The sequence below is a fragment of the Sorex fumeus genome, unplaced genomic scaffold (genome assembly GCF_029834395.1).
Source record: "Sorex fumeus unplaced genomic scaffold, SorFum_2.1 ptg000169l, whole genome shotgun sequence".
Classification (NCBI taxonomy): Eukaryota; Metazoa; Chordata; class Mammalia; order Eulipotyphla; family Soricidae; genus Sorex; species Sorex fumeus.
The window spans coordinates 9,960,915-9,975,702 of NW_026606226.1; the positions used below are offsets into that span (position 1 = coordinate 9,960,915).

Here is a 14,788-nt window from a genome sequence, read left to right on the forward strand (position 1 = left end):
CGGAGCCCGTTGGCCCTAGCTTGCGTCTTTGTTGTTGAGGAAGGAGTCTTTTCCCCTTGGTTACGCCCCTTTGGGGCTGGGTATCACTTTCTCTGGTTCTAACGCTTCCCTGCTTGAAACTGCAAGCTGTCCCCTCTGGGTGGGAAGGCAGTGTAGCCCCCGCGATCGCCTTCTTGTAGCGCCCAACTCTGTCCTAGTTCAAAATCCTCCCCTCCCGCCCGCCCCGAAATGCTTTCAGGTGCGACCTAGCCCGACCTGGGCCCCTTGTCACTTAGTCTTTTTGAAGATCAGGCGTCGTTGGGTATCTGGGTCAATGCTGTGGGTCGATATCTGTATAGATCTACAAATTTCTCCCTAAGAAAACCATCTTCACACTTCTAAGAAGAAAAATGTAGGAGCGTGTCGTAGCATAATGCAGTATTGACCATTCAAACCAATACCGTAAAAAAAAAAAAAAAATCCTTGACTTTAACCCTTCCAGACTAGTTTTTGTCCTTTTCTGTTTTTTTTTTTTAATGGGAAGTTTTGTGTACTACAGTGAATTTTGAAATGAATGTTGTGCTACTTATCACAAAATGTTTTGCTGCTCATATTTCTATATTTGCAATCTACAATTTTTCCTTCTGGTCTTTGGACCACACCCAGTGGTGCTCAGGGCTCACTCCTGGCATGCTGGGATGGCTGTGTGGGATGGCAGGGATCAACCCAGGTCAGCTGCATGCGAGGCAAGCATCCTGCCCATTGTTCTATCTCTGGCACACAATTCTGGCTTTTAAATTTTCAGAGAAGTTTTTTTTAGTATTCTCTCAAGATTAAAAGCCTAAACTTTGGGCCTTTTAATCATTTTTCCTTTCCTTTAACAAAAATTGTGGGACTGAAAAAATGGTGCAGCCGGTGTCAGTTTTTGTTTTTTGGGCCACCCAGAGCACTATGTGGCACCAGGAATCCAACCTGAGGCTCTGCATGCAAACCATGTGCACAGCCTATTTGAGCTACTGTTCCAGCCCTAAAAAGAACTTATTTAAATTTTGCTGTTTTAGTGTCCTTCCCCACCCTCACCCCCACCCCACCACCACTCAGGTGTTCAGGAGTTACTGACCAGCTCTTTTCCTGGAGGTTGTTCCTGGTGGTGCTCAGGAATGTGCACTGTAGGGGACTGAACCTGGTCTCCGGCATACAAAGTAGAACTCTCAAACACTGGAGTGAGCCATGAACAAGAACTTAAAAAACATGAGCCTTGTGGTCAGCTACTTAAGAAATGATCATTTAAATGCTTTATTTAGAAACAGAATATCCAAATTACCTAAACGGCAGGAAGAAATGCCTTTACACATAGTAGTGATTAACCCATGTCTGATTAATTGATACTTTTGACTTCTGTTTCAACACAGGCTCTTTTTGTTGGTTTCTCCAAAATCGTATTTTCTTCCCTTAGAGTCTCTTTGCAGTCCCTTTTGGCTTTTGTCTCTTCCTCATAAAATACATGTGGATGCTCTATGCGTCCCCTTCGTACAAAATGCTGGATCCGGGATTCTAATCCTTGGCATTTAGGACGCTCCATTAGGGGTTTATATGTGCGTGTTTTCACTCCTTCCACAAATGCGCTGGTCTGCTTTATGATGGGGGGGTTAATATTTCTCCATTCTACCTCTCCATCCATCTTTGGTCCTGTAACATAACACAGTCATTACTGTACCCCAACAAAACTGGCATCAAACATAAACAAACCAAATTCCCCACAAACTGTGCATATTACTAGTTCTGGTTGGTAGGTTGTCTTATTTAGTCTTATTTATTTTGTTTTGGGGGGCCACACTAGGAGGTGCTCAGAGATTACTCCTGGCTCCGCATTCGGGAATCATTCCTGGAAAGCTCAGGGTGGCAGGGATCGAACCCGGGTCAGCAGTGGGCAAGGAAAGCACCCGACCCGCTGTACTATCTCTCTGGCCCCCTGGTCAATTGTTTTATTCTTGATTTTCTTGTCATACCTGTCCCACAGGATACCGCAAACGACTCCAGTCCTTGTAGCATACTATACAACATGTGAGTTTTAACGGCATGATTAGCCCACAGTTGTTGTAGGTGGGTAACATTGAACTCCTGAACCTCCTGGTCATAGATCCACTTGATATTTTCAAACTTACAGTCATACAAAACTAGAGGAAACTCTACAGCCATGCTAGAAAGAGAGAAAAAGAGTAGAAGAACACATAGCTAGTCAGTTCTTTGAAAAGTTTTATCAGTATTGACTATCTATTAGCCAAAAAGATACACCACTTCTAGTATATCAACTTTAGGAAGCCAAGCATAAGGCAGCTGATTAGACTTCATCTAGTTAGGACTATTTTTCAGTGTAACAAGTCACTGAGAATGCCCTTAAGTGGCTTCACTCTACTGTGATGAAATGAAAACCAGGAGCAGGAGACATAGTACAGAGTAAGGTAGTTTGTCTCATTTCCTGCTTGGCGCTACGTACGGTCTCCAGTACTTCAGGTGTGACACCAAAACCAAAAAGAAAACAAGAAGGCCGCCTGCTAGTTTTCCTAACGTCTATTTTGTACAGAATGAAGTGAAAAGATCCCATTGCTGGTCCCATCTGACCTCAGCCTTCTCGCAGAAGAAAAATGTGACTTTCTGCTTTTCCCACAATTTCAGAAACTGTAAACTAGGAAAAACACAAAAGGCACAATTTCCATAATACAAAAAAGTGAGATTTATTATGAATAACCTATTCACTTTTTATTTATTTATTTTTGCTTTTTGGGTCACAAACCCGGGTCGGCCGTGTGCAAGGCAAATGCCCTATCACTCCAGCCCCTTACTTTTTTTTTTTTTTTTTTTTTTTCCCCCTTTATTTTATTTTATTTTTTTTTAAAGTTGTAGATTTACAATTTTTTGTGCTTTGGTTTCAATTATACAATGATCAGATACCCATCCCTCCACCAGTGCCCATTTTCCACCACCATGGATAATATCCCTCCCACCCCCATCCCCCCAACCCCCCGTCTCTGTGGCAGGGCAATCCCCTGTGTTCTCTCTCTCCTTTTGGGTGTTGTGGTCTGCAAAAGAGGCATTGAGTGGCAAACATGTTCAGTCCATAGTCTACTTTCGACATGCATCTCCCCTCCTGGGAGGATCCTCCAAACATCCTTTATTTGGTGCTCCCTTCTCTATCTGAATAGCCCTTTCCTCCAGGATACCCAGCTGGCCTCTAAGTTATGGAGTAATCCTCCTGGTGCTGATCTCAGCTATTCTTGGGTATTAATCTCATACTTTGTTACTTTATATCCCCCAGATGAATGCAATCTTTCTATGTCTATCCCTCTCTTTCTGACTCATTTCGCTTAGCATGATACTTTCCATATTGTACCACTTGTATGTAAATTTCATGACTTCATCTTTTCTAAGAGCTACATAGTACTCCATTGTGTAGATGTACCAAAGTTTCTTTAACCAGTCATCTGTTCTTCAGCCCCTTACTTTTTAAATGCACCGTTTAAATGTGCTATCACTCCAGCCCCTTACTCCTTTATCCAGCCCCTTACCCCTTATCACATTTAAATGTGCTATCACTCCAGCCCCTTACTCACTTTTTAAATGCACCAGAATCTCAACACAAATTCTGAAGAAGGCAGTAGAAATGAATGTTCGTTTTTTTTATTTTTTTACTTTTTGGGTCACACCCAGCAATGCTCAGGGGTTACTCCTGGCTTTGCACTCAGGAATTACTCCTGGCAGGGCTTGGGGGACCATATGGGATGCCAGAGATTGAACCTGCAAGGCAGACATCCTAACCACCGTGCTATCGCTCCGGCTCCTGTTCTTATATTTTTAAGCGACTTAGTTCAGACACCCATTTCCTTTTCTGTTGGAATGAGCAATGAGGGAAGAAAATTAAGACTCCATTCCCATTAAAAAGACTCCACGTTCTTTAATTCTTTCCTTCCTCCGTCTTCCCTTCATTGTTGCTGATGTTGTGGTTGGAGACTGCACACAAGCCGGCTATGGTGCTCACCGAGGTTTGCACATTTTGGGGTGGGAGTAGGTTTGGATTTTGGGCCATATCTGGTGGTGCTCAGGTATCAGACCTCGCATTGCTTAGGGGACAGTATGTGGTGCTGGGGATAGAATCTGGATTGGCTAAGGGCAAGGTGCCACCTGACCTGCCGCACTCTGAGACTTGCATTCTTAACTGAGGGACATAAGGTCTGTTGTGTTCACATACCTGTCGGTGGTCACACTTAGTTCTCTCTCTCTCCTTTGTGGTGCTGATACATACACGGAGCAGTCCAGCCAGAAACAACTGTGGCACACTGGATTATAACAGAACTGTCATGCTCAGCAGAGCCTCTAGGATCACAGTGAGTGCATGTGGCGATACCAAGAGTTTAACTCATGATCATATGCTTGCTTGCATGGGTGTCATTCCGCACCACTGAGCGCTTTCCATGGACCATGCCCCGTACGTTCTTTTTTTTTTAATGAATCACCGTGAGGTACAGTTACAGACTTACAAACTTTCGTGTTTACATTTCAGTCATACAATGATCGAGTACCCATCCCTTCACCAGTGCCCATTCTCCACCACCAATGATCCCAGCATCCCTCCCAACCCTCCCCACCCCACCCTACCCCGCCTCTGTGCCAGGGCATTCCCTTTTGTTCTCTCTCTCCTTATGGGTGTTGTGGTTTGCAATAGAGGTATTGAGTGGCCATTATTTGGTCTACAGTCTACTTTCAGCACGCATCTCCCATCCTGAGCGGGCCCTCCAAGCACCCCTGTACATTCTTAACTCTACAAGTTAGTTGTGAAGCTTCACTTAGAGTCAGTGACTTAGTTATTTAGACAGTTGTTGGTAGAGAAATATATTTTATATTGGCTATATGCTAGCCAATATAAAATATATATAAAAATATTCTACTGGCAAACCTTTTTGGTTTGGTTTCGCTCCCCTCCCCAACCCCCCAAACTTACCTGTATTGAGGTTTCTGGGGATTTTTTTCTATGTTCAACAGCTCATCAATAACATCTGGCTTCTCCAGCCCTTGGCCAATCAGAAAGAGAATAGCCATCATACAGCGGACTTGATGATAAAGGAACGCCTGGCCAGTCACTTCAAATTGACATAACTGGAAAGGTTCTTGTTGTTTCTCATCACCCAGGCTGTGGCCTAGCAGCTGAACTTGAGCAGACAGAATAGTCCTCTGGAAATTAATCACTCCATTGGCTACATCCATTTTACACAAGTTCCTAAAATCGTGTGTACCAACATACTTCTGAGCAGCATAATTCATGGTTCCAATGTCTAAATCAGCACGAGGGAAAAAATAGCGGTAAGTCCGCTCAAGACAGCTGAACCTAGCACTGAAGCTCGGTTCTACAGGGGCCCAGGCCAGTACCCGGATATCAGGAGGGAGCACCCGGTTGAGAATGTGGGTATAACGGATCTCTTTAGCGGCATCATTGACTTCGTCTTTCAAATTAAAATTCTCTGAATCCCTGCTCCATGGAAAGTGAGAACGAAGGTCAAGAGAAATCACCTGTGGAATCAGAGACCGTATTTTAAAAATATAATAGCCCGAATCCTGGGGGTGTACACCTAAAAGATTACTCTGAAAAGTAGTATTGATGGAAAAACAGGATTCTGGCCCTTACCTGTCCAAAGGCACTGACGCCTTTGTCTGTCCGCCCACACCGGTGATAGTTGGAGGTCTGTCTGCTTTCTACCAGTCGAGTCTTGGTTAGGGCCTCAAATAGTTTCTCTTCAATGGTATTGTTTGTATTTTCCTGACTGGCAAAGCCTTGGTATCCCCAGCCCAGGTAGGCGATCTTCAGGGCTATGTGCCTTTGACCGTGAGCACTAAAATCAAATGCACGCTTGGCTTTTCCGGTTCCTGATGAACTTTCTCTACCCTTTGAATCCTTGTTGTTGGCTTGTTCTCTTTTAAGTCTTTCTACCTCCTGCTCCAGTTCTTGTATTCTCTTTTGGAGTTTTTCAGCGTGGGTTTTGTCTAGGTCATTTTCAGCCATAGTAAGACAACCACAGGGATAAAGCAGTCATAGAGAACCACTCTACCTGGAAAGACAGTACAAAGATAGTCAAGTTGCTGGGTTTTGTTTTGGTTCTTTTGGGGGGTGACCACTCCTGGCAATAGTCAGGGGTTATGCCTCGCTTTACACTCAGGAATTACTCCTGCCAGCATTCAGATCATACGGATGTGAGAGATCGAATCCGGGTTGGCCACGTCCAAGACAAGCGCCTTACCCACTGTACCATCTCTCTGGCCCCAAAAGTTGCTACGTTTAGTGACAGAACTATTCCATTGTGTTCAAAAAGTCTATAATAACTTGATTTAATACCTAAAGGATAGTGACTTTGGCTTCTGCCCAGATACAAAAGGCCTGAATTTATTTTGGGTTGATCATCTCCATGTCCTTTTCCACATGTCCTTTCCACCCCTCCCATCGTGTCTGGCCAGTTTTTAAAGGGGGGAAAAACAGCAAAAAACAAAACAAAAACAAACAAACAAAAACCCACCAAAATATTACTCCCCAAATAAATAGATAAATAAATCCTCTAGCATTTTCGGGTTGATTATTTGATTGACGGGGCTCTCCAGCACTGTTAGGCTCACGTGCCAAGGATTAAACCAGCCATCCAGAAACAGACTCCAGCCCTTTGACTTTTCCCTAGTCCCTTCAGCAAGCACTGTTCAGGTTTTATTTTTTAAGTAATTAGAATTTGGACTGACAGTGCTGGGGGCCACTAAGGCTGTATACCCAGCGGGGCTCAGGAGGCCATGCAGTGCTGGGGATTAAACCCAGGACCATCTGCTTTCTTTCCCTCATGTGATCTTTTTATAACAAATCTATTTGTCTGATCTTGAGTTTCAACTGCTCTCCAATGTTTTAGGTAAAATCAGTGGCTTATATACTGTTATCTAATACTCAGTTCTCTCTTGATACCGTAGAAGCTAGCCTGACTGAAGAAAACTGTCACTGACTATACTTCATATTGGAAGTAGAACCTGGACACATTTCCCCACTTAAGCAGTTCTGATGGCAGAAAGAAGGTAATTAACATTATGATTCTTTAGGTTAAAAAATAAATAAATAAGCCATTCATGCACCTTGAGCACTGATAAGTCAGTTGAATGAGGTCATTTAGATGTCAGGGATGAACTTTCTGGCATAGTTAATGATGGAAGACAGCATCCATCTATAAAGTTGGAGCAGTAAGGGACAACACTTCTTTAGGAAAAATATTCTCCACACCTGTTCCAAGACTGTTACCTAAGTGTAGATAGCTGATTGAGCTGAACCCCGCCCCCCCCCCCCCCCCCGCCTTTCCAGTTTATCTGTAATAGGTAAAATGTTTAAATGTAAAAAAAAAATGTTGCAGCCAAAAGAAAACACAGAATAAATTTTTCTTTGTTTTTGGGCTACATTCATACCTAGCAGTGATCAGGGATCATTCCTGGTAGGGTTCATCCCTAAGGGGTTCCAGTGTCTGAACTTTGGCCAACCACATTCAGGGCAAAATTTTGGAAGAGGAAAGGCATTTATAAGTAAGGCACCAAAGTCCAGAAAAATATAAAAAATATATCTAAAAATAAAAACTTAAGCCAACAAAAAAATGAAGTCAGAAGGAAAACCACAGACCAGGGAGAAATGGTGGTAAAGAGATAAAATTCAATTTCAAGTGTTTCATAATGCAAATCAGTTTTAATATAAGTTTATAAACCTAGAAAAAGTTTAATTTCACCCAATTTAAATAAATGCCAGTATGTATACACACACCCACATACACATATAATTGATTATAGAGTATGTAATATGTACTATATAAAAAGGTAGGTAAAGGCCCTCCCGTTGATCGTCAATTTGCTCGAGCGGGTCCAGTAACGTCTCCATTGGAGACTTTGTTGTTACTGTGTTTGGCATATCGAATACTCTCAGTAACTTGCCGGGCTCTCCGAGAGGGGCGGAGGAATCAAACTCGGGTCGGCCATGTTGGCCCCTTGTAAGGCGAACGCCCTACCACTGTGCTATCGCTCCAGCCCTTGTACTATATATTATTTAATATATGCCAATAGGTAAAAAGGTAAAGGTAAAGGCCCTCCCGTTGATGGTCGATTTGCTCGAGCGGGCCCAGTAACGTCTCCATTGGAGACTTTGTTGTCACTGTGTCTGGCATATCGAATACTCTCGGTAGCTTGCCGGGCTCTCCGAGAGGGGCGGAGGAATCGAACTCGGGTCGGCCATGTTGGCTGCGTGCAAGGCAGACGCCCTACCGCTGTGCTATCGCTCCAGCCCAATATATGCCAATATGTGTACAAATATGTATATTTATACGTGGTGTCAGGGATCAAGCCTGGGTCTCTTTATGCAGAACCCTCCATTCATGCAAATCTCTCCATTCTGAGAACTCCTCTCTCTTTATTTTGGTTTTTGGGCCACACTTGGCTGGTGCTTACTATCGCTCTGTGCTTAGGGATAACTACTGGCAGGGCTTGGTGGGGGGAACCACGTGTCGTGCTGGGGATCCAACGTTGGCTGTGTGCAAGGCAAGTGCCCTACCCACTCTAATATCCCTCCAGTCCCCCTCATGCTCCCAGAGAGAAATTTTTTACCAAAGAAGTTGGTACAACTTGTAGATGGCTTTTGGCAAAAGTTATCAAAATTGAATACACATGTACCTTTTGACCCATCTATTCCATTTGTGGATACTAAACATACACATACTCTGGTGTAGGTATCTAAAATCTTACCGAGACAGTCATCATAGTACTCATTTTAACAGTAGGATTACAAGCTTAAATAAAGTCAGATTGGCTGATTACAGTCTATTCATATGCTTAAATTGTATATGCCACTTAAACGAAATACATCTGCTCATTCTGACATAGCTGGGTTGCCAAGGTGATCTTTTAAGGTTCAGAAGAGTTATATAATATGCTCCTTTATAATACAAAGTACATAATGTATATGGAAAATTACTGAACAAAGTACATTTGAAGTTGAAAACTGGAATGAGAATCTTTATGTCGAATTACATGTGCATGTGTTTGCTTTTTTTTAAAAAAAAATAGACACATGCATATAGGAATGAATGGGGAGTAGAATGAATTCTCTTAGATCTAGTGTGGAAACAAGTACTGGGTACGTTGCTGGTTGGGTATTAAAAGTTATTTCAGTGATATGTACTGGGATAAACAGATTTAGATTGACAACTTAAAGTTAAAATATAAACCATGTGTTTGCACACATACATAAATATATAAAAGTTTGTCATGCATATGAAAGCAAAAATTGTTATTCGGCTGCTTTTAGGTTAAGACCTCATGGTTAAAAGTCAGAAAACCAGGATCGGGAGAGATAGTACAATGGGTAGGGTGCTTGCAGCCATCTTGCACACAGCCAAACCACGTTTGATCCCCGGCATTCCCAGAGAACTGCCAGGAGTAAGTCCTTAATGCAGAGCTAGAATAACCCCTAAGCAGTGCCAGGTGTGGCCCCAAAACAAAAACAATCAGAAAACCTGAGTCAGAATTTCGGAATCTCCACTTACTAGTGGTATAGCTTCGTGGTGCTAGAGACTGAACGCACAGCCTCCTCATTACACCTCAGCAGGGTTAGTAAGAAGACCCATCCCACAGTTTGTGAACTAATAAATGTGAAACTCACAGAAGAACCCTAGCTACATAAAATGCCCCTTTGGTTTTAGTTATATAATGTATATTAAGCAATACACTCCCATGTATGTGGCCTGAAACTTTTCTTATGCCAGAATGGAATTACCCTCTCCTAGGAGCTACTAAAAGTGGCAAGGATTCCCAGGCAGTAGAAAGTGGAACTATGAAGAGCCTGGAAATTAAAGAGGCAATAGATTCCTTACCCTCCAAACTGTTGACACGCTGTCTTATACTGATGCCTATTTTATCATAGAACTATTGTATTTATGATTGCCTTAGCTATTGTTCGTCTGATTGTCAGAGTCAGAAGGGAATGAACAATATAGAGCTGGAACTTCCCCAAAACTAATCAGTGTTTTCTCTTGCAGGAGGACCGACGGTGTAGGGGAAGCAATGGAGGAACTCATAGGACACAACGGACAAAAATGGGCCAGTATGAATCAAGAAGAACGAATGTTAGCAGCTGCGACAGCTTTTACCCGCATCTGTGCAGGGCAGGGTGAGGGTGATGTCCGGAGAGAAGCTCGCTCTGCCCAATATGATCCCTATAGTAAAGCTTCAGTCGCCCCAGGGAATAGACCTACACTTCCTGTGCCACCGCAATACCCGCAAGTAGGAAGTAACGTCATTCCAGAAATGGTCTCAGAGGCCTCCCAGCCACTCCGAAAGCCAGTGATGAAGAGAAAGGTGCTACGTAGGATGCCAGATGGGGAAGTTTTAGTAACAGATGAGTCAGTAATCAGTGAGTCAGAGGCTGGTACAGAAAGTGGAGGAGATCTCTGGGACTTAAGAGAAAGGCTGATGAATCTGCAGTTCCAGGAAGACAGGGAATCCTCAGTTGATGAATCAGGAACATGTGATCTATCAGACGAATACCAGGAAATCTCTCAGGATCAGCTCCTTCGCTATCTACAAAAAGGAATGGGCTCTCCTGCTTATGAACAAGACCTGATTGTTGCCAGCCGACCCAAGTCCTTTATTCTCCCCAGGCTGGATCAGCTAAGCCGAAACCGGGGCAAGGTCGACCGGGTAGCTCGGTATTTTGAGTACAAACGAGACTGGGACTCAATGAGGTTACCTGGTGAAGATCACAGAAAGGAATTACGTTGGGGGGTCCGAGAGCAAATGCTTTATCGAGAACCCCAATCCAAGCCTCAGCACATTTATGTTCCGAACAATTACCTAGTGCCAACTGAGAAGAAAAGATCTGCACTTCGCTGGGGTATTCGTTGTGACCTTGCTAATGGTATCATGCCCAGGAAGCTGCCCTTCCCTCTTTCTCCTTCCTGAGTTTTTCCTCACCTGTTTCTCCTTTTCGACAGGTCAGTTTAGGTAACCTAGTTCTCTGGATCTCACATTTTAAATAAAAACAACTTGAAAGCCTAGGGAATGGAATTGGACTTGCAGAATAAGGACTTCACCCACTGTTAGTTTTTTTTTCCCTAGTTATGTATCGCACGGGCATCAGATACCACTTGGCTGTCAAATTGCCATACTCATTAAGCAACTGCAGTAATGAGGCCCAAGGATGAAAAGCAGACTTGATTAGTAAGCAGTCAGCACTGTTGCCGTTCCATTGCCATTTTATCTCTGGCCAATGTAGTGTATGTTTAAAGTTGCTGGGTGTTTAAAGGTGCAAGTGTATCTATTAAAGGATTTTGGACATTCACGAGCTGGGCCTTATTTTTACCGAACTACAAAGTGATGATCACAGACCTGACCTATGATTTAGCTTCCAATTACATGCTCCTTCATTTTCTCACCAAATAATGAAACCAAAGGGGAAAAAGAATATCTAGGGGCAGCAGACATAAAACGGTGGCTAAGGCCCTTCGCCTTGAACCCCAGGTTGAGTCCCCAGCAACCCATATGGCACCTCAGTCACCACCAGGAGTAATCCCTGAGCAAAACAGGGCTTACTCCTCTTGTTTTTTCTGGCAGGTCCCAAAACAACCTGTGTCCTTCCCCTTTCCCACCCCGCTTCTGCCTTTTATACTGACAATCCTAAAAGGAAGGTGAGATGGTATCCTCTTGCTACTAAAGATATAAAGTAAATCCAGGTAACTTCCAATTTTCACAAGAGTAGATGCTCAGTAGTTCAATAACAGCACTGATACACACACACACACACACACACACACACACACACACACACGGCTAATAACATGTTTTATTTTGGCTTTTGAGCCACATGGGTTGTGCTCCAGGCTTACTCATGGCTTTGCACTTAGGGATCACTCATGGCAGGCTTGGGGTGCCATATGGGGTTCTGGTAAGAGAAGCCTGATTGATGTCAGCAAGACAAGCTCCCGACTGGCAGTGCTATTGCTACAGTCCTTAAAACCCTCTTCCACGGGGGGTATATGAGGATTGGGTGGCTCAAATAGAGCACAAAACTTACAAGTGCAAGGCTGTGGGTTAATCCCAAACAGTACACACCTCTACATCAGCTCCACAGCACTGGTAGGAATGAACCCTACTCCCAGAACCGGGTATGTCCCCATAAGAACAAATTAATAGCCAGGTGTAATTCCTATGCAAAAAAAAGGCCAGGAACTAAGCTTGGGTATCACAGGATGTTCTTCCACCCCGCCCTGAAAAAAAGTGGTCAAAACTGCTTGTTCCACCAAAACGCTGACTGATACCGCCTTACTATGAATCTCAGTCCAACATTGCCCAGTCTTAATGTTCTAGATCAAACCTTTATGGGTTTTTGGGGGGTTTGGGGTCAAACCCTGCAATGCTCAGAGGTTACCGCTAGCCCTGCACTAAGGAAAAAAAAAACGCTGAATATCTCCTTAATATGAAGCTCAGCTCAGTATTGCTCGAAGTCTATCGTTCTAGATCAAACTTATGGCTTCTGGGTTTGGGGCTCACACCCCGCGATGCTCAGAGGTTGCTACTTAGCTCTGCAACCCAGGCAGTGCTAGGCAGAATGCGGAATGCCAGGGATTGAACCTCAGTCGGCCCCTGGCAAGGCAAGCGCCCCGCCTGCTGTACTACTGCTCCGGCCCATCAAACCTTTAAGACATGCTGTCACCAGCGCAGACTGACCCACCAGTGGCCGACATTTCAATGTGGCTTAATATTCAGCAGCACTGGCTTGGAGGCTTGGTCTCGAGTCTGGCTCCGCGTTTTCTCCAGCCAATTTCTCACTTCTCACGGTGAAATGCAGACAATCCCACAAGGACCAGCGCTCAGTGGAGGCCTCCAAAATATCCCAAGAAGGGAATTCATGTGGACACAATGTATCGACGTTTTTGTGCGGGGTGGGGGGGGGGCGCAGCTACACCCGCGGTGTTCAGGGTTCACTCCTGCCTGCGCTCAGGGATCACACCTGCTGGGACCATATGAGATGGGGGATGGGGGATGGGGGGGGCTCGGGGTGGGAGGTGGGGTCCAACCCGAGTCAGCCGCGTGCAAGGCAAGAAGAGCCTTAACTCGCTGTACTCTCTTCGACCCCCAAATTAAAAAAAAAAAATCTCGTCCCCAACGTGTTAGGATCCTTTGGAGCAGTGGGAAGGGCAAGTTTTCTTTTAAATCAGGAGGGCTAAGTATCCGAGGCCTGAGAGACGTGTTGAAAAGTGAACCCTTGTCCAGGCAATGTGGGAAACGCCGCCAGGAGCCCTCCCACCCCACTTAGGACTAAGACCCCGACCTCTACTGGCATCGCGTTTTATGACCAAACTTCGCGGTAAGAATCGAATCAACAGAGTCCCCCCACTGCTGCGAGTTTTCGGCCAGGAGCTCCGAAAGGCACCAAGACACACAACATCAACATCATCATCATCATCATCAGCGAAGTCCTACTTCAGCCCGCCACTTGCGTTTCCGAAAAGGTGACGGTTTGGGCGGGGGGGGGGGAGGGGGTCGCTGCAGAACGAAAGAGAAAACCGTCCAACCGTTTGACCGTTTGCCCACTCCTCTTCCTAGGACCCACAAAACAAGCCTCCAGAAAGACTCCACACTTACCTTCCGGGCGTCGGACGCGCACAGCTCTCCGCGAGGCCGGAAGCGTCGCGGTGCGTCATCCGCGCGCTCCCGAGGCCTCACGGGAAATGTAGTCCATTGTGTGGGGCAATGGCGGTCTGCGAGCCCCGGCTGCGGGCTCGTCTCCCAAACGCGCGCCCGGTGTGTTTTCTAAAGCGGCCGCCAGCTCCATCGAAACAGGATCCGACGCCTGCGGTGGCGCCAGAATAAATTCTGATCTGCTCAAAACACAATAAAGGCATTTTGCCCCCCCAATGTCTGCTAGGCTCACAGGGAAACTAAGGTGAAAGAACCTTGTCCGGATGCCATACCCACTTTTTAAAAAAATTTTATTAGTAAAAAACACCATGAGGTACAGTTGTAGACTTACAAATTTTTGTGCTTGGGTTTCGGTTATACAATGATCGAGTGCCCATCCCTCCACCAGTGCCCATCCTCCACCACCACTGATCCCAGTATCCCTCCCATCCCCCCCACCCCCATCCCACCCTGCCTCTGTGGCAGGGCATTCCCTTCTGTTCCCTCACTCGAATAGAAAGGTGCCAACGAAGAGAGGAAAAGATCACAGCATTACAAATCTACGTGAAAAGACAGCAAGGCAGATCAGTGACGGCACTGAGTGGCAAGTGTTGCTTCAGCACCACGGAGAGGTCATGATTGGGCGTGAGAGAGAGACAGAGAGAGAGAGAGAGAGAGAGAGAGAGAGAGAGAGAGAGAGAGAGAGAGAAGAGAGAAGAGAGAGAAGAGAGAGGAGAGAGAGGAGAGAGAGAGAGAGAGAGAGAGAGAGAGAGAGAGAGAGAGAGAGAGAGAGAGCGCAAGCGCTGGTTCCTTTGTCCAAACTTAGCAACCAGTGGCACAGGGGATGCGCGCCGGCTCACACCCCAGTGTGGAGACTTGTACCGCATGGGAATCAGTTTCCTCAGGGCGTCTCTTCGCTGGAGGCACATCAACATGAAATGAGCGTCGCCGGGACAGGAACGCAGGAGCTTCCTGCTCGCATCCTTAGCATCCAAATTCCTCAGACAAAACGCAGTCGCTCTGGTACCCGCTTCCCTCAGACATTGAGGGGAAATGCCATATATATATATAGATCGATCAGATC

General features: G+C 45.2%; 2 protein-coding genes across 2 annotated transcripts; one reads left to right on the forward strand and one right to left on the reverse strand.

Moving 5' to 3' along the window:
- Positions 1-1,258: 1,258 nt before the first annotated feature.
- Positions 1,259-13,753, reverse strand: PUS3 (pseudouridine synthase 3). Its single transcript, XM_056107524.1, has 5 exons — positions 13,669-13,753; positions 5,657-6,077; positions 4,976-5,541; positions 1,989-2,179; positions 1,259-1,668 (listed from the first exon to the last, which is right to left on the reverse strand). The coding sequence occupies exons 2-5, from the start codon at positions 6,029-6,031 to the stop codon at positions 1,358-1,360; spliced, it is 1,443 nt and encodes a 480-aa protein (XP_055963499.1). The 5' UTR covers positions 6,032-6,077; positions 13,669-13,753; the 3' UTR covers positions 1,259-1,357.
- On the forward strand, positions 6,991-11,368 carry HYLS1 (HYLS1 centriolar and ciliogenesis associated). Its single transcript, XM_056107525.1, has 2 exons — positions 6,991-7,074; positions 10,065-11,368. The coding sequence occupies exons 1-2, from the start codon at positions 7,061-7,063 to the stop codon at positions 10,984-10,986; spliced, it is 936 nt and encodes a 311-aa protein (XP_055963500.1). The 5' UTR covers positions 6,991-7,060; the 3' UTR covers positions 10,987-11,368.
- Positions 13,754-14,788: the final 1,035 nt, after the last annotated feature.